At 42.1% G+C, this 19,877-nt stretch overlaps 2 protein-coding genes across 9 annotated transcripts in view; one reads left to right on the top strand and one right to left on the bottom strand.

Annotated features, from left to right (window-relative positions):
* The window catches only part of LOC310669944 (craniofacial development protein 2-like), a gene marked incomplete at its 3' end in the record, with an annotated part of 710,849 nt that overhangs the window by 429,241 nt on the left and 261,731 nt on the right, over positions 1–19,877 (bottom strand). The gene's annotated exons all lie outside the window — the stretch shown is intronic.
* The window catches only part of LOC310669435 (vascular endothelial growth factor receptor kdr-like), a 231,540-nt gene that overhangs the window by 120,410 nt on the left and 91,253 nt on the right, over positions 1–19,877 (top strand). For all 8 annotated transcript variants that reach the window (XM_083423419.1, XM_083423417.1, XM_083423424.1 and 5 more), the window contains 5 exons: positions 1,833–1,995; positions 2,821–2,957; positions 5,403–5,568; positions 7,723–7,840; positions 8,199–8,377. In XM_083423419.1, coding sequence (XP_083279545.1) covers positions 1,833–1,995; positions 2,821–2,957; positions 5,403–5,568; positions 7,723–7,840; positions 8,199–8,377 — 763 coding nt within the window. The remainder of the gene's footprint in view (positions 1–1,832; positions 1,996–2,820; positions 2,958–5,402; positions 5,569–7,722; positions 7,841–8,198; positions 8,378–19,877) is intronic.

Here is a 19,877-nt window from a genome sequence, read left to right as displayed (position 1 = left end):
CTTTGAGCAACTGGACATTACATACCTTATTTTTAGAGTCTTAACCTTCCTTTTACCTGGCTTTGTCTCAGATTTCTAGCTGGTCATTTCTTGTTATTGGAACTGAAGGGACCTTCTTCCTACTACCCTTTTGAGTAGATAAACGAAATGTTTCCACTTCGAGCTGCTACAAAATCTAGGCCAAATATTCCATACTTCCTCTTTGAAAGGGGACAAATGGGCAGGGCTGGAAATCATACCGCAAAAGGAAGGTGCCTCCGGACATCCTCAGTAAAGATGATGAACCTATTCATGGAGGTGTGTGAGTGAGCGAGTGTTTACCTTGGGCGCCTTCGTTCTGTTCCCATTTAAGGAAATACCATAGTGGCTGTTTTGGCCTGGCCTGGAAGCGTGTAGAGCCATGCTGGCTGCTTCCTGTACTCAGAGGAAGTTTGAGGGGACGCGGAAGGAAGGAGTCCGTTGATCGGACGAATTTAGAATATCCTCACCCAAAATTAATAACTGGCCACTGATAAAGCTGAAGGAGAGAGGGGGGAAATGCCACAAGGTCTTTTCGAGTGGTTGGGTAGATTCTACCCTTTTGTTGTTGTCGTTAAAATATTTTATTATAATGAATAACTTTAATATGTGGGGCCATCTTAAAAAGGCAGATATTCCTTCCTATTCTTTTTCTTGACCACTGGGGGATACTCAAGCACAAAGCCGTAATATTCAACTCTATTCCATTGTATTATTCCTGTAGGAATGTACTTTCCCCCTCATAAATTACCTTTCTTATGTTTCCATTATACTTTAAAATGACTGCACTCCATATCCTTTAAATATTTATGGGGAAGTGTGCAGACTGCTAATGCTCAAGGAAAGAGCCTAACTTCACATGATTTGTTCTACGATTTGAGCTTAAAATCCAATCTTTTCAACATCCCCATCATCCCCAGTATAAAACTTAACACACTGGAGAAACGAGGGCAGGGGCATGACTCTTTGTGAAGGCTGATTCATTCACTAAATAGGGACCAACCAAAGCATGTGGTGCTGTGCTCTGTCACATGGTGCCATTCTGGCTATTCACCACCATGGGGGGAAAACCCTGCTAATAATACAGAACAAGGATGAGGAGTGTTGAATGAGGTTGGCCCTCCAGTTCTCTCCATTTGGCCCTTAGAACTCTCCTCAGGCCACACCCTCTTGCCTTTCTACTTTGCATGCATGCTCTTGAATGAATTTGTACCCTTGAGGTCTTGCCTGGGTAGAGGACAGAGAAGGGTGTGTGCGCATGTGCAGATACTGGCCAACTCTACAAAGGGACAGAAAAACGATCCCCGATCACAAGGATAATCAGTCCCTCCTCAGAGGGAACTCTTGAGAATTTTAGCTTTGTGAGGGGAATAGAGGGCCTCCTAACAACTTTCAACACACTTAACAAACTACGGCTCCCAGAATTATCTCTGCCCTTTGCAGGATCACCTCTTGCAGATACCATCCCATCAGGAGGTCTGTTCTGTACGATGTGGGATCAGGGTTTTTTTAGCATGGCAGTACCTGCCTCTTGGAACTCCCTCCCATACCTGTAATCTTTTCATCATCTTTTCCTTTTTCAACAAGCCTCCTAGGTAGAGATTCTTATCCACAGTGTGTATGTGCATTGGATTTGAAATTGTGTTTCTATGTTTTCATACTTGATGATATATAGGTGATCGCTTTGGGATGTTTCATGAAAAGTGTTTCATAAATAAAACGTATAAATGAATGAATGAATAAATAAATAAATAACTGTTGGGGTGGTTTTGAATGTCAGGTGTAGCATCACATCTACCTCTCAACTTCCTCAGCATCCTTCCAGCAGTGCTGTGCGGTCTGTGAAGATGGAATGGGACCCCAAGAGAGGATTTGTGGTCACTTCGCCTACCTATGAGTTCTTCAGTAGCATGCTCAAGTGTGTTGCTATGGTCAGGGGAGACGAATACACATCCTACTATGTGACACAGAAAGTAGGTGAGTAGCTTGTAGGGATGTGAGGAGGAAGCAGATCCCATCCTGTACAGTATTCATTGTAAGCAGCACTGCCTTAGGGCGGACACTGAAAACCAGCGCTCCCATTGCTGACATCACTGGAGCATAGTATTTGTGAACCCTAATTTCAATTACAGATCAAATTAAGATGCTTCCACAAATGCTGCCCAAAGTTTTACCTTGCAGAGCCGGGCGTCAGAAGTTCTCCAGATATCCTTTAAGTCAGCATCTCCCTATCTGGTGCACTCCAACTGGGACTGATAGGAATTGTAGTCTAAAAACATCTGGAGGACACCCAGTTTGGGAAGGCTGCTTAAATACTTGGATATTTTGCTGATGATCTTTTAGTGTGGCAGCACCTACACTTTGGAACTCCCTGCCTATTGACAGTGGCAGATCTTGGACAGATTTCAGTGGGATCCTGTGTGATGTCAATATGTGGTGCCCCCTACCTCTCACACTCCATTCTAAATCATATTTGTGGCGTCACCTTGTGGCACCCCCGTGCGACTGAATCAGTTATGCTACCCTAAATCTGCCTCAGTTAGGTGTCTTCACTGTACTTTTTTGGGCACCTGCTAAAAACATTTTCATTTAGACAAGCCTACCCAGAGGTTTAGAAAGCTGAAGCAAGTTTTAATCTGTTTTTAGACTTTTGCTATTTTAACCTTTCAGAAGTCTTGGATTGTGGCTATTTTTCTTATCGATAATTGTATTATAATATTTGCCAGATACTTGATAATCTGCATTTGACATCTGCCACTGTTTGGATTTTGATATTGGCTATTGGCTTGCTATGTCTTCCAGAGAAAAGGATACAGAACCTGGTTCTCAAAACAAATCCCCAAAAGCTGGTGGTTGGAGACAACCTTAACCTGGAATGCAGTGCGGAGACATTTTTCAATGGACGCATTGAATTTGTATGGACAATTCCTGGAAGGACTGTAAGTAAATCACATCTGTCCCTGGATCAAGGACAGTTATTGGTTCTGCTGAATGCAAAAGATTCCAGTCAGAAGTTTTGTTGTGTGCTAGCAATCTCTGTCCTCACTTCCTCAAATAGTTTTTGAGCGAGCATTCAAATGCTCAGTATCCAATCAAAGAAATTATGATGTCAGATATGTTGTTGGACTGCCATCATCCCTGACCACTGCTTCTGTGGGCTAGCACTGACTGGGGGAGCCCAACAGCATCTGCCTGCTTTCTAGCATCAGTTCAGAATTGCTAGGAATGCACAGAAATATTTGGGTTGGCGGTAGTACATTTTGATGGGGAGAGAAATGATTATGGCTGCTCCACTGAACATCCTGAGTAAATTTAAAGGCATAACATATTCTACATGTTTGCAGAGAGAGCTAATGTACATAGGAATATAGGAAGCTGTCTTATATCATGTGAGACTATGAAGCCATCTCGCTCAGTATTGTCTACAATGACGGGCAGCCTCCGTGAGGGTTTCAGACAGGTGTCTCTGTCAGAACTACCTGGAACTGCTCTACCACTGAGCAAAGCTCTATGGAAGAATCCAGCATCATGTCTAGGGATGGATAAATCTGCCTCAGTTTGTTCTCTTCTGATTCCACACATGGCTGTCTTAAAGTATGTCCTGTCTGTTCCCATGTGCATTTTGGGGGGGATAACTCTGTACAAATCCTTAAAAAGAAAAAGAAAAAGTCATAACCCCTCCCCCCATGCACAGATGTGGAGAACTTATGAGGTGAATTTCTGTTTCCTTGTTTTAACACTGTAAATCTTATTGGAGTAGCTTCAAAGCCCAGCACATCAGCTGCACAGCAAAGAAAACATTTTTCAAAATGGTACAGGAAACAACTTATTGTGTAATTCTATGCACAACGGTTCATTCTACATACAACAAAATGGCTGCCCCATTTTATACTGATGGAGGTACATTGTATGTACAATGGCCCTTTGTGCATAGAATTATACAGGAAGTGGCATAAGGTCACTTCCGGTACCATTTTAACAAGCATGTTTACCTTGTGTGCTACAGGTACTGTATTTTGAAGCTGCTTCAAGCATCTTTCCAATGTCAAAACAATAAAAAGGAGAGCAGCCTCATATGTATGAGTAGTGAAACAGCCCTCAGAAGGGTTCATAGCTCAGCAGATTAAACCATATATCTGCAGTCCATTCTCATGAGTTGTTTACTAAGATTGTGTTTTTAGTTAAGATGGTGGGGAGGGTATGCAGAAAAATAAAGCCTGGGTTAAAATCCCCTGATATACTAATTTTGTTGCAGTCATTTCCTTTCAGGGCTGTCTTAAGCATATGTGGCGCCGGGTGCAAAGATCCACCCGGTACCCCCCCCCCCCCGGTTGTTCAGTCCCAGGCTCGCAGGAGGGCGGAGCCTGCTGGCTGTATCAGCATCTCACTGGTTCAGTCGCCCTCGAACTCGTGGCACAGAGCTGCCCGCAGAAGAGCCCGCCGCGGTGCTCTACCAACGGGTGGGCTCTTCCCCAGACTCAATTCTCGGGCCCCGGACTCTCAGCCTGGTGCCCCTGAGAGCCCGGCGCCCAGATGCCCCGCACCCCTAGTGCCTATGGGTAAGACGGCCTTGTTCCCTTTCCATCTTAGAGGATTTGGGTCACAGACAGAAAGACCTGGAGATACCACTGCCCTAAGGCTGCTGATGAGCAAATGGACTAATGGTTCCACCACCCTTTGCCTCACTAGATGTTTTTGAGCATCTGAGAGAAGATCTAGCATGGCTCATAGATGTGCTTTGGATGTGCTGCTCAGCCTTGCCAAATTTGCTCTGAGGCCTTCAGCACAGCATAGGAGAGTTATGTTGTCTTTGCACCACCTGCCTCCCACCATCAAGGCATCTTGCACACAAAGGCACATGCTAGGCCCACCTCTCATGCTGTTTCAGACACAGGCCCCAAACCCATCAGAAAGTGGCAAGTCCTGTGTCCACTCAGGAGGAAATTCCCTCCCAAACTGTGGTTCTGGCCTGAATTTTGATTCTACCCCATCCTACATTGCAATGCACAACCATCACTAGTAGTTAACTCTGTCATTGTTATAGGAATGAGTTGCACTAATATTGAGGGTCCAAATAGCATTGTGACTGAATACCATTTTGCAATTGAATACCAATTTTTCATTTTAATAATTCATGTTCACTAAAATTCCATGAGGGTGGAGCTTGTAAAAGTCATATTTCAGAACCAAGAGTCTGAGGACTCACCTGATTTAGCCTTTACATTGTTGGATTCATGGCTTTCTAAGGAGGAAACTTTTAGGAAATCTAAGATTTGCCTTTGTAGTTCACTGTTCTTGACTGGATATGTGTTACTCTCTGTCTGAGCTGTTCTGAATTGGCCTTATAGCAGGTTTTTTTTCTGTCTCCACTCTGCTCCCTTTAGGAAACCAAGGCTGAAAATACATTCGACCTAAGTGAGCCAGTGTATAAAGCTTCTTCTAATGTGGTCATCAAGAATGTTACAATGGAAAACAAAGGGTTGTATGTATGCAGAGGCATAATTGCCAATACAACACAATTAAAATCAGAGGCCAACATCACTGTATACAGTACGTATGATATCTATCTACCTATCTATCTATCTACACTGGTTAGAAAGTAGCAACTTCTTTTTGTGGAGGCAGAGTCCACCTGTCCACTCCAGCAATCAGTTTACAGCACTTCACTGACCCCCAACTGTATCATAATCAACATCACAAACATTCACTGACACATATATGCAGCCTAAAGTCAAGGAAATGATTTACCACTCGATATTTCTGATTGCATCAGCCGGCATTCAAGAAACTCCAGGGGTTTCTGTGACATGTTGTTACATTGACAGGCGCCACACTTTAAAAAAAGAATAGTACAGAAAGGGATATTTGCCCTTTGGAGATCTTTGTTTGACTGTGTGTGTGCCTTTGATCTAAAGCAGTTGTTCCCAAACAGTATGTGTCATAAAAGAACTAATTATGTACTGTGAGAAATTCATTGATTCAACAGTTTAAAAGAGTACCCATCTGCAAAGAGAGCAGCTGAATGATGCATTCCAACAGCTGGCCTCCTTTGCTCAGGGTGGGCATTTTGAAAATGCCTCTGCTGCCTAAATGTTGCTATTTCAAGTATACACCACCTTTCATCAGAAAAAAGTTTTCACAAAGCAGGTATAAAGAACAAAATTAACAGACAGTATATAAAGCAATTAAAGCATCAAAATCCATAAAATAGGATTCCATTCACCCAATACCTCCACAAAATTGCACATCCAAAAACACACCTATACTTCAATCAAACTACACCTGTACGTATTCGCCAGCTGTTGGGCTCGCGCACAACTGCAAACCCGCTGTACTTCATTATAATCAGCTACTGGTCCCAACAACCCCCTGGAAGCATATACAAATAGACCACCCCACAACATTGGCAACCTAGCTGCAAGACTAAAAGCAAATCTAATCTAGGACCGCACCAACATCAATAAAAGCCTAACATCCTTCACCTAATCACTTGTTCACATTCATAGCGTTATCCTCTACAGCTGAGGATCTGTCTTTTCACCCTAGTAATCAACCACAAGTTTCCAGCTCCCACCTGCGAAGTGATCAGACTCAAACTACTTCCCCAACCAATTTATGTACTTACCTTGGAACAGCACCACACTAACGATGGGGGAGAAATTTGCTCTAGTTCACATTTATAGGCAAACCTAATTAATTCACACTTTCTGAAACAATATGGCAGTGTTGGCCAAACTTGGGTCTCCAGCTGTTTTTGGACTACAACTCCCACCATCCCTAGCTAACAGGCCAGTGGTCAGGGATGATGGGAATTGTAGTCCAAAAACATCTGGAGACCCACGTTTGGCCAACACTGCAATATGGGAACTGACACACAGCCAACCTTTGAAATCCACACTTCTTTGAATCTTGCAATGCAATTTTCTAGCCAAGTAATGTTTTGGTTTTTGGTTTGTTGTTTTTTTAAAAAATGCATGTACTAGAGTAAACTATGCATTTAAAAATGCATAATTAGTGAAAATAGTATACAAAATGCATTTTATAATCAGAAAATGCTTTGCAAAAAAATGTTTGTTAGGCAAAATTGCTTGCAAATGCTGGTGAATTTCCACAAGGACTTGCTTTTTCAAAAAACAATTCCAGACGGATGTGGAAGTGTGGAGAACTGAGTGTTTGATGGGAAGAAATAATAACTTGAAATTGCCAGAGGCACCCAGTCCCGGCACCACAATCCCTGCACTCATGAGGGGAGGGGCCCTTGTCCTTATAGCTCCCTGAAGCCACCATGGCTCTTTCTGTGTGTATCAGTAGAAAATCCAGCACCCAGGAAGTCGTAACACCATATCTTATGGCTACTGCCACCAAGTGATATTGAACGTTGGAGCTGGTAAAAGCTCAACAGAAGGTGGGGAAGGCAGATGTTGTAAATTCCTTTCTCCAAATAGTTTAATCATGTGTCCTTTAGGGATCAAAATCTACTGCAGGTTTAAATTAATTAAAAAATGAAGCACATGTTTCAAATGGCAGCATCATTTCCTATTCTTACTTTATACTAGCTTCTGGCTGGCCAGTCCATCTGCTTGCTTTCTGCTTGTGGGACTCTTGCATTCTGTTCCACAGCTTTTATTATCCGTTGTGTTACTATTGTTTTGCAAAAAAGCAAATTTGAGATTCATGCCTGCAATTTTTCTTGTTTATTTTAAGGGGAAGCTTTCATCAAAGTTTCCTTTAAGAAAACCAATCCCTATGAAGTTGTCGAAGGTCAAAAGATGCTGAAATTGTCTTGGAAGGTTCAAGCTGTCCCCCGCCCCATAGTGACCTGGTAAGAACCAAGGAGGTACTTTGAACCGATAGAAGGAGAATTCTGATGCAGGGGGGAGAGGAAAGCATAACAATCTAACAGCAGTTCTTTGCAGGTCTACTCAGGCTTGCCTGTGCTTAATTGCAGTGCTTAAATCTGTGCTGTGGTGTGTTTTTTTTTGGCATTTGGTATTCCCAATCACTTGTTTGTTTTGAACCATTTTTGTGTACATTGCCCAGAAAACTTTAATTAAGGGGTTGCATAGAAGTCACGTTAATAAAGAATAAGAAGAATAAGTCTCAGTAACTCTATTATGGGATTGCCCTTGTTCCCCTCTACTCTGTCTTTCAATTGGTATCTTTCTTGCTGGACATTGTAGGTACAAGGATGGCAAGAAGCTGACCAGTGCGAACAGTGACTGCTATGAACTAGATCCAGTGAAGTACAGGCTTATCATAAGGGACGTGAAACCAAAGCATGCTGGGAATTACACCATAACCCTGAGCAACACTAAGCATAATGTCCATGAACAACACACTGTCGAGCTGGATGTATTAGGTAAGCACCTATTAGACCTAAATAACTAACCAGCTTATTCCTCTGTTTCTGGTTTCCAGGGCAAAGGAGAATGGCAAGCAGTTTCTGGCCAAATGCTTTGTATAATTGATGTACAAACATGTGGCATATATCCAAGAAACTGCCTGCCCCTGCTGCTATAGCTGTTATTACTATCATTATTTCAGTACAGTGGTACCTCGGGTTACATACGCTTCAGGTTACAGACTCCACTAACCCAGAAATAGTACCTTGGGTTAAGAACTTTGCTTCAGGATGAGAACAGAGATCATGCTCCAGCGGTGCGGCAGCAGCAGGAGGCCCCATTAGCTAAAGTGGTGCTTCAGGTTAAGAACGGACCTCCAGAATGAATTAAGTTCTTAACCCGAGGTACTACTGTATAATAAATGACACAGAGCTCATGTGTTGTAGTGGTTAGAGTGCTGGACTTAGGGCTCCATCCACAGTTCCCTTTGACCCAGCACTGTCCCCTGGGGAAACACTCAGTTTAGCACTAAAATGGAGCAATCAGCAATTGGGTTATCCGATTTAGTGCTACAGAGAAGTTTTCCAGGGCAAAGCAGTGGGGCATAGCCAAAACTTCTCAGACCCATGCCTACATAGTATGGGGCAAGTGGGAAACTGCTTGGACCCATGCTTTCTAGGCGTGGGATAAGCGGAAGTGTGGACTGAAAAGGTCCAGGTTCAAATTCCAAAAAAGCTCACTAGGTGGCTTTGGGCCGATTCCCACAGTCTCAGTCTCACCTACCTCACAGGGTTGTTGTGAAGATAAGATGGAGATGGGGTGAACCACATATGCTGCCTTGAGCTTCTTGAAGGGCAGGCAAGATATATGTGAGAGGGGATTAAGCATTGTCCAGGGGACAATGTGGCCCTATAGGTCTCTCTGTCAGGCCCTCAAGATTTCCCAGGCCCACTGCTTTCTTCTATTGCTCCGGAGTGCTTTTGCCAGGCTGAGAAGTGTCTTTGAACTTTGATGTTGCCTCTTGCTTGCCTGGACAGAGAGGTGTGCGGATGTATAAAGCTCTGACTTTTGCATGGCTGGAATAAAAATAAATAAGAGTCGCATCTGTTGCCCCACCCACTTTTGCTTCTCTCCCCCCCCCCCCACTGGCTCACAGTTTCTGGAAGGCTGCCCATGAGGCAGTGTGGTTGTCAAACTGAAAAAGGTTCCCACCGCTTCTGCCATAGCATGCCAAATACAGACACCAGTGTATAGCCAAGTATCCAGGAAATATCTGATAGATTTTGGGAAAAGATGGTTTTGGGAATTTGGGTGAGCTAATTCATCTTGACACCACTGCATGGCTTTTAATGTTGGGGTAGCGTTTTGAAATTGTTTTACATCACTTCAATAATTCAGTAACTAGAAAAGCAACTAACACATTGACAAATAAATTCAGTAAACAAGAAAGGCAAGGTCTGCTATGTCCATTCTTTTGAGCTTCTGCTTTAATTCAGCATCTCATAGGACTGGGGGTCTTATTTGCAGATCTGATGCAGTGCTTGTATTTCTGCTGCCAAAGTTTTTTCCATCAAAGTTTTTCAGGGCAAGAAATCCCGTTTGATTTTGATATATCAACATTTTGTCTCATGGCTTTGTTTAGTTTTGTTGGATGGCGTGTGGATTATGGCTAACGGATTTTTTTGTATGTGTACAAATGCTGTTGTGTGCAAGACAGAATTATTTTCTAGTTAAAGAATTGACTGTCCGTAACTAGGGATGCAAACACAAATCAGTTGGCATGAAATTCACAGGCAGCTAACAAAAGGGTTTCTTGTGTGCTGGCTACAATCCATTCAATTCATCTCCGTTAATGCTTTTGCAAGCTTTTTCGTATTTGTATTTGTTTACGATTTCATGCCCAAGTGCTCTCTGTTGTTCTTTTGTCATGCATCAGCATGGTGGCATGAATTAAACTGGGATCATTATTGCAATTACTGTAAATATGTTGCTTATCGCAACCGTTCCAGCTCAAAGAATGCTGATAATTCATATACTGAGGAAATATTTCTGCACGTAGAGGGCATGAGAGAAATTAACAACAGGTGCTTCATACGTTTTAGCAACAGATTGCTCTTCCAAAAAAGATGGTCCGAAAAGGAATCTCTGGTGTTGATTTATTTTCCCTGTGATGTGACTTACAGTAATCATAATCATAACAGCAATAACAAGAATAGTAATATGACTATTCTTGTTATGAATGTGTTTTGTTAGGGATAAACTAACCGTGATGTAAACACATATGTGGCTATTGCAACATGAGGCTCACAGAATCTTCCTGACCTGCTGCTGTATAATGTTTGCTAGAACTGACTAATTTCCTGATATCATGGTGTTCTTAAAACTCCTCTCTACTTTACATTGACTGCTACAAGATATAGTGACATCCTCCAGTTGTAGAAGTGGGTCAAGGAAGTAACTGAAAGAGGAGTGACAATATTCCTTGCCCACCTTTCACCACAAGGTCCCAGGGCACGTTACAGCAATATAAAAATGCAAGATTAAAAGCAGTTCTAAAAATATACAGTCAGAAGAATAGGGTGGCTCCTTACGCGTGTGTTTGTGCATTAGGCAAAATTGCTCACAAACAGTATAGTAGGAGAAATTTAAACTAAAATGCTGGTGGTTTTTCATGAGGACTTTTTAAAAGATAAATTAATTTCAAAGTGGTGTGGAAATGTAGAGAATGGAACTTAAGGTTGGAAAAACAAGATGCTGAGGGAGACTGAAATTGACATATTACCTGCCTCCTGTGTGCACCTAGCATGCAGTGCTCCCATATTTATGTAGTATGGAAGGTGGCGTAACCTGCAGATCTCCAGATGTTGCTCAATGGAAGTTGTAAACACTCCTTGCCATTGGTCATGCTGCCTGGGACTTATGGGAGTTGAAGTCCAGAATATCTGGAAGTGTGGTCTACATCATTACTGGTGGATCCGTTAAGTACTTGTAAGTCCTCGCAGATGTGGCATTTACTGTCACTACAACATTTTGACATGGCAAACCTTGGAGAAAATTTATACACCACTTGATTGTAGAAAAAATGCTCAAAGCGGTTTACCAAAAAAACAACCCCACATTAAAATTAAAAAGTACATAAAAAGTACAAGTATGCCTGCATACTTAATTTCATTTGTATGCCACCTTTCCATAGTTCAAACCATGCACAAGGCAGTCAACAACATGGAAAAAATACATAATTACAAACAAAACAAAAGTGGTCATAAACAATAAATAAAACATCAGAAGTATGCAACCAAATTAAAGTATTTCCACATAAATCATAAGAAGATCTGAAATAAAGGTACAGAATTAATACTGATAAAGGCAGCAACAACCCCGCCCCAATAATTTTGCAAGCATACGGTAATTTAAAACATACAGAAAGTTTATACCACAATAGAACAGACTAAAAACAAATTAAAACTCGTGCAAACTTGGAAACTTATGGGCAGGATTGTCTAAATAAGAATGTCTTCAGGTGCTGAAAAGAACGTATTGCACAATTTACCGTCTAATGAAGGAGTTTCTTGAATGATCCTAGACAACATAAGGTGCTTAATCACATAGCCTATAGTTAAACTATTCAGCTCAGTCCCACAGCATATAGTGCTGGCCACCAACCTTGATGCTTTTAGAAGAAGAGTAGACAAATTCATGGAAGAGAGGGTTATTGAGGACTACTTTTACTATAATGGATATGTTCTATTCAGTACTATTTTTCTAGAAAAAGAGGTGCCGGAACTCACTTGTTCTCTTATAATGGCAAATATCTAGATGTTGCCACATCTCTCAGACTTACGATTGTTAGTTCCTAGCTCATCAGTAGTAATAAATAACCATTGGCCCTACAGAGACTCTGATTTTGCATTTTATATTTTATATATTGTTTGATCCACTGTAATAAGCACTTGATGGATCGCTGTATTTGTGGGGGGGGGGGGGTTGTTTGCATATATGAGGAGAAACAGCCAAAGTTTTGTGTGGACTTCTACAAAAATATAAAAGGAATTGCAGGTTAATATGGAAATGAGGCAAACTGAACTTGTGGTTGGAATGTGAGAAACTGAGTAAACCAGAATTGATGGATTCACTGATCCGTAAATGTAAGGATTGTTGCAAAGTCCATTCCTCCTTAAACTTCCTGTATAAAGATACATGTAGTAGCCCTATGCTTGGGCCACCCATGTTTCCAACCCACTCTACAGACAGATGGAATTTAATCTGGCATGAGGAATATAACCCTCTTGCTTGCTTTGCATGTAGGTCTCTTTGAGTCTCCTGGAGGCCACTGGACCCCTTTTTTTATATATAAACCCATTCTTCCTTTATATGTTTGCACATTAAGAGCTGTCCAAGAAGCTGGTGGGTTGCTGTGTTTTTGTTTTGTTGGATTAAATTCTTGTTGAGAGCCAAAGTTTCAGGCAGCAAATGTCATGAAATATTAGAGAGGAGGGGAGAGAGTGAACAAAAGGGAATCTTAACAAACAGCTGGCAACTATACATCCCGGTGAGCCAAGAATGGAAAGAAGGAGAAAAAACATGGGAGAAAATGGTTACTCCAGACTTGAGTACAAAGCAAAGGTGGGGGGGAGGAGGATTAAAAACTACTTATGGTCTGGTAAGGGTATTTTTAATTCTCACCCTAGAACAAATAAACAGAATATTCTGGGTCTTCTCCAAGGCTTTGTGGAACGGCAGCGTTTCAGTTGAAGCTAGCTGCATATTATTCTCAGTTTGTAAAACAATTGGAAACTTTGTTGAACCATTTTACAAAATGGAACAAACAGACTGCAGCCATCTTACTGCCTTCTCTGCTCTGCAGCAGAGGACCTGTAATAAAAATTGGCAGATATTTGTGATACCTTCACTCATCAATCAGAAAACATCCTTTTGAAGAGTTGCAAAAAGAAACCTGACCAAACATTCGGATTTGACTTCAAAATTTAAGTTTTGGTTTTATGGTGGGTGGGTGTTGAGATATCAGCCACTCAATCCAAATTATAAAATCTGAATATTCAGCAGAATTTTCTTGTTTCTTAAAAAGTTGTTAATATGTTTATTTAGGAAACTTCTATAATGTTTTTCACCTTTACAACGAAATTATCAAATTGGTTTACATCTATTGCATTATATTTATATGTAAACCTATTTGATAAAATGAAACCAGTGATTGAAACCATACAGTGCAATGCAACACACCCGCTATTTAAAACTGGAAGAAAGCTCCAGTTAGTTAGTGTTACTGCATCTGATGAAGCAGACCATGTAAGTTTTTGCAACAGCAGATGTAGGTTTTTTAGAAAAGATGCTTCTGTGTGCAATGACTGGCAGCAGCTCTCCAAGGGTTTAGGACAAGGAATAAGAGCCAGGAGCAAGAGTCCTCTCCACTCCTTCGGTTTCCAACAACTGGTATTTAAAAGCTTTTCTGCCTCTGACTGGAGGCAGAGCATAGCCTCCATCATGGCTATCATTGATAGCCTTATCTTCCATGAATTTATCCAATCCTCTTTTAAGGCCATAGAGTTATGTGGCCGAAAACCAACAAATTTGAAAGGTATAAAACAAGGGAGGAAAAAACACCCTTCCTTGATTCTTCTCTCAAGTGGAGCACTGGGGAAATTCTTTTGTTATTCAGGTCAGCTTTTGCACCTTTCATCAAAGCAGACCTGAAGCCCTTTAACACTTTAACCCAAAGACAAGGGTAACACTTCACATTGCATGTTTAGTATGTTTGAAGAGTGTGAATTTGCAATTGGCAAACTCCAAAGGTTTAATCTATCCTTAGTTGTGGCAGGAGGGTGGCTTGGGAGGAAGGAGTGTGCCAGGAGAGGCAGCTGTTGTATTTTGGAAGGGTGGTAACACCCACATATATTCCTCTGCCTTTAACAGAAACTTAACATGCAGACGCGGGTGGCGCTGTGGGTAAAACCTCAGCGCCTAGGACTTGCCGATTGTCAGGTCGGCGGTTCGAATCCCGCGGCGGGGTGCGCTCCCGTTGCTCGGTCCCAGCGCCTGCCAGCCTAGCAGTTCGAAAGAACCCCCAGGTGCAAGTAGATAAATAGGGACTGCTTACTAGCGGGAAGGTAAACGGCGTTTCCGTGTGCTGCGCTGGCTCGCCAGATGCAGCTTGTCATGCTGGCCATATGACCCGGAAGTGTCTTCGGACAGCGCCGGCCTCTTAAGTGAGATGGGCGCTCAACCCCAGAGTCGGACATGACTGGCCCGTACGGGCAGGGGTACCTTTACCTTTACCTTTAACATGCAGACATTAGCTAGTAATGCTTTTCACTGCTTGGAGAAAAAGATGATCACTGGCTGTTTCCTGCTGCTCGCACTGCTGTTAGAGGGTGGAGATCCTCCAGATGTTGCTGGATTACAGCTCCCATCATCCATGACCATTGGCCATGCTGAGTCCAACAACAGCTGGAGAGCCACAGGTTTCCACTATTGCATTAGAAGCACAGCAACTGTGGTTTTTCTCTTATTTTGTTTTTTAAAATTGGGCACTGCCATTCAGCTGAGCTTCTAGAATAGTTTACAAAACCAAGACAAAACACAAAAAAGTCAGTGAAATGCTGGAACAGAGAGGGCTGTATCTTAGCAGCAGGTCCCCTGGTTCAGTCCCTGGAAAGACTCCAGTCTGGTACCTTGAAGAGCGGTTGCCAGTCAGATTGGACAACCCACCTAGCACTGAGCTAAGTGGACCAACAGTGTAAAAGCAGCATCCTTTGTTCCTGTTTAAATAACAGGCAAAACTAAAATACCCTTGCCTAGTGCCAGAAATATAACAGTGTTGCTGCCAGGTGTCGATCGCCCCTTGACATGTTGCCCCCTTCAGAAAAAAGAGGAGCTGCATCATTGTATTCAGAAACACACTTCTGGTTAATCACTTGGCAAGTCTATTACCCCGCTGTGTCACTGGAGTTCTTTGCCTGGCTAGAGTTGTAACGCTAGCAGGGTACCATGCAAGAGACACCTGCAGTCTCAGTAAGCCTGAGCTGACGCTATTCTGTGATTTGGCAGATGGAGCTAAGGAAATGTGGGAGTGGAGGAAGAAGTTGTTGGATGCCTTTGATGATGGAAGAATTTTCCATATCCCCCGATACTCGTCCTCCTTTCCTTCAACTCCCTTCATGGTCTGCCCACTGCTCAGCAGCCTTGTTATTCTTTCACACAGCATGAAAATATGCACAGAGGGCCTGTCTACACATGCATGTCAGCTCAACTTTTCATCACTTCTTTATTTAGCATTTGGTGATTTGCACACAAACATGCAAACTGACTCCGTTTTATGAGAGTTGAGGCCCACCTGCGGTTTTTGACCTGTGATCGTCGGTTTGCACATGTAATCTTGCCCACCTCCCAGTGCTGCTGTCATCAGGCAGTGGGCATGCATCTATAAACCACCATCAGTTTTTGGATAGCATGGCACACATCTTAACTGGAAATTAATTACAGCAATAAACCCTTTGCTACAAAAGTGCCTAACAGTCACACCCACTTGCTGAAAAAGAGATGGAACAGTTTTCTAGTTTCGTCAAAGTTACCAACAGACTATTGTCAAAACAGTTTTGGCATTTGCTATCCTAGCTTGGATTTGGGGGTCATGGGCTGAAATGAACGTTGCCAGAGAACTGGTTGCACCTCTGTATGCTTGCTGCTTCATTCATCCAACATGCTAAATCCATACATTTGCTATTTGTGGCAATGTGTTACTTCTGTGCCTGAAGATGTTGGTTACACTCGTTCACCTTGCATTAGCTTTTTGCAAGTGTATCACTTAGTAAGCTCTGAATTCACACCAGATGGATGTGGTAGGTTGTATCTCTCCCCCCCCCCCACTCTTTTAAAGAAATATTCTTTTTGTAAAAGCAGCTTGTTTTCACAGTCCTTGTCTTATTAAATTTGCGTCGGAGATGCATGATTTTTAAAGTGCAACTCAAGTTATTTTTAGATCTTGGAATTCGTTAAAAATGGGCTGTTGCTACACATCAGCCACTGCAAGGAGAAACTAAAGAATCCAAGTTTGATTATATACACAGAGGAAGCTGCCTTATATTGAGTCAGATTATTGGTCTATCTAGCTGAACACCAGCTGGCAGCAACCCTCACATATTTCTTTATATATATTTGTATATAATTATTATTGGGTTTTTGATAATTTTATACATATGAAACATAACCATTTCAAACATTAAAAATAAAAAGGTTCTTTCTAACCTTTGGACCTCCTTCCCTCCCTCCATGGGTTCCATGTTTAAGTTTAAATTTGCTGGATCTTTTACCATTATCCAGGGATGCGGGTGGTTAAACAACAGCCTAGGGCTTGCCAATCAGAAGGTTGGCAGTTCAAATCCCTGCGATGGGCTGAGCTCCCGTTGTTCTGTCCCAGCTCCTGCCAACCTAGCAGTTCGAAAGCACGTCAAAGTGCAAGTAGATAAATAGGTATCGCTCCAGCAGGAAGGTAAACAGCGTTTCCGTGCGCTGCTCTGGTTCACCAGAAGCGGCTTAGTCATGCTGGCCACATGACCCGGAAGCTGTACGCCGGCTCCCTCAGCCAGTAAAGCGAGATGAGCGCCACAATCCCAGAGTCAGTCATGACTGGACCTAACGGTCAGGGATCCCTTTACCTTTACCATTATCCATCTATTATATTACCATCATTACCATAAATAATTCCACATTGCAAGTGTCATAACATCTGTGCCAAAGATTTTAACTGTTTACAACGGTCTTTTAAATAAATTACAAATTTACTCCAGTCTTTAGAAAATACTTGATCTTCCTGGTTTCGGATCTTCCCCGTCAGTTTCTCCATCTCCGCATACTCCAGTGGTGTCATCTGCCATTCTTCTTTTGTTGGTATTTCTCCTTCCACCCATCTCTGGGCTAGTAGCATTCAAGCCCTCGTGTATTTCAGGCAGGGGTCTTCCCAGCCTTACTTGGAGACACCAGGGACAACTCAGCCTCAACAACACTGAGCTAGATGGACCCAATGTCTGACCAGGTATAAGGCAGCTTTCTGTGTTCCTGTGTTCCACCCATCAAAATTCCAAAGAAATTCTAAAACTGAACTGAGAAGGAGGCAGAAAAATGGAAGTATCTTTCTCAGAAATGGGGTGTGTGTGTCATATTTCAGCAAAGCACTAATTTCATTCAGTAGCTTAAAAATGTTGCTGCCATGGTAACCTCTTATCAGTTTATGATTGACTCCTTATACAGTAATCACATCCCTCTAGCATACAACAAAACAGATTTATATATGCCTCCCACAAAGGACTTCCTTAAGTCACTCATTCTCATACTATTTATCTCTGCCTCATAATTAATGTGCCCCTCATAATTGTTATATGCATGTGCACAACCCACCATTGTTGCTGTTTCATAAAGAATTAAAATGTTTTCAATAGTCCCATTTTTCATTTTAAAGTCAATAATTACTCATTTGTTTCCCCAGAAATTATTATTTTATTCAATGAATCATTTTGCTTCACTATCAGAGTTGGAGTAATATTTAATAACAAAATGCATATAAAAATTATTCTGGAGTTATAAAGGGGTTTCTGAATCATGCTATTCATTATATTAATTAACCCTAAAGTTGGGGGGGGGGCAATACTTACTAAAAACAGATATTTGAATTGTTCTATTGATTCCTTCAGGGAGAGAGAAAACAGGAATATCATGTTCATTTGCTTTGATTTTGCCAAATCCCTAATCACAAGTTTAAAAGGTTACCCCCTGAAATATAAATGAATTGTTTTAATATATTTCTTTTTAATTCTGAAATACAAACAAATGCCTTCCTTTCATTCTAGAAAGTCCTAAGCAATCAAGTCCCAGACAATCTCAGGATATTGAGGCAAGGATAGGGAACTGCAGTCCCAGAGCCTTCTGCCCTGAGGCAACAGCCTCACCTTGCTTCATGGGCAGATAGGCACTGCATTCACCCCACAGGCTGGAGGTGCCGCACCCCAGTTCTAACTGGAGATGCACACTATGTTGTTCACAGCTTTGGGGGGCTTGGGCTTAAAAGTGGCATATAAATGAGCCATACCATACCATATAGAAAGGCCTTGGAGGTTTGCAGGTGGCTACCAAGGCAAAGAGGTTCCCCATTCTAGGTCTTAGAAACGAGGGCACCTAGGCAGGGCTGAAACCACAGGATCAAACTGATTATCTCTGTAATATGAGAGCAGAGCTCAAAGATGGAGGAAATTGTCTGGCAGGGGTGGGAAATGAATGTGGAAGGCAACAGCTTGTATTTACATATTTAGGGGCCTGCTTGATAAGATGAGAGAGGAAAAAACTGTGGAGCAAAGAAAAGAAAACGAAAAAGTTTCATTTGTGGACCGTTCCGCAGGTTGTCGAAAGGGCTGAAAGTACAGCAGCTGCCCCCAATTGGACAGCTCTAACTGTGGGTATAAAAGGGATACATCTGTTCGATTTCCTGTTATGAATCAGCCTTGGGATAGGGGGAAAACATCCATGCACAATGAGAGGTGACTTTTTTTTCACCTCGAACTCAGAACCATTTCTTTTTTCTGGGGTCAGAGAGCCTTCAGCCTCTTTTGTTTTTATTTCTTTGTTTTTTAAGTAGAAGGAGGAAGAAAAAAGAAGTAATATTCTTTATTTTGAGTTCATTCTGAGGAAACTAAAATTAGAGGAGACTAAGTCTCCTGGTGTTTCTTGTGATGAGCGCTCATAGGAACATGCTGTGCTTTGTTCATAGGTAGTTTATGATGTCTGAGACTAATCCTGCGGTATGTATATTTTGGTGGGTATTCAGTGGAGACAATGGAGGGGAGTGACATTGCATACAATTCTGCATTTGTGTGGAACGATGCAGGTCTCCTTTTAAAAAGTACACACAGAAAGACAGGAAGATGTCTACGACTGTACTACCCTGAACACAACCAATCTCATCTGATCTCTGAAGCTAAGAAGAGTCAGGCCTAGTTAGTACCTGGATGGGAGAAAGACAGGAAGCTGCCTCATACCATTGCTTTACCTAATTCAGTATAGCTAACACTGAGGGGGAGCAGTTTTCTAGGTCTCCAGGGTTTCAGATGGGGAATGCCAGGGATTGAACCTGGGTCCTTCTGCATGCAAAGCAGATGTTCTACCACTGAGTGATGGCCTTTTCCCCAACACCCTGACAGCTTCCTTATTTTCACCATCTACCTGATTCCATGTTTATACCAAGACAACAGAGCTTGGGAAAATGTGATCAATCGCTGCATTTCCTCAACTAAACTACTTGAGGGGGGCATAAAACATTTCTTTCCTGAGACTCAACTTTTAAATAAATTTGTGGGTGCCAGCACAGTACAGTGGTGCCTCGCAAGACGAAAAGAATCCGTTCCGCGAGTCTCTTCGTCTAGCGGTTTTTTCGTCTTGCGAAGCAACCCTATTAGCGGATTAGCGCTATTAGTGGTTTAGCGGCTATTAGCAGCTATTAAAGGCTTAAGGGAT

Source organism: Podarcis tiliguerta, assembly GCF_965153285.1.
Source record: "Podarcis tiliguerta genome assembly, chromosome: Z".
In the NCBI taxonomy this organism is placed as follows: domain Eukaryota; kingdom Metazoa; phylum Chordata; class Lepidosauria; order Squamata; family Lacertidae; genus Podarcis; species Podarcis tiliguerta.
Note: the sequence above shows the minus strand (reverse complement) of the source record. Positions and strands in the feature narration are given on the sequence as shown.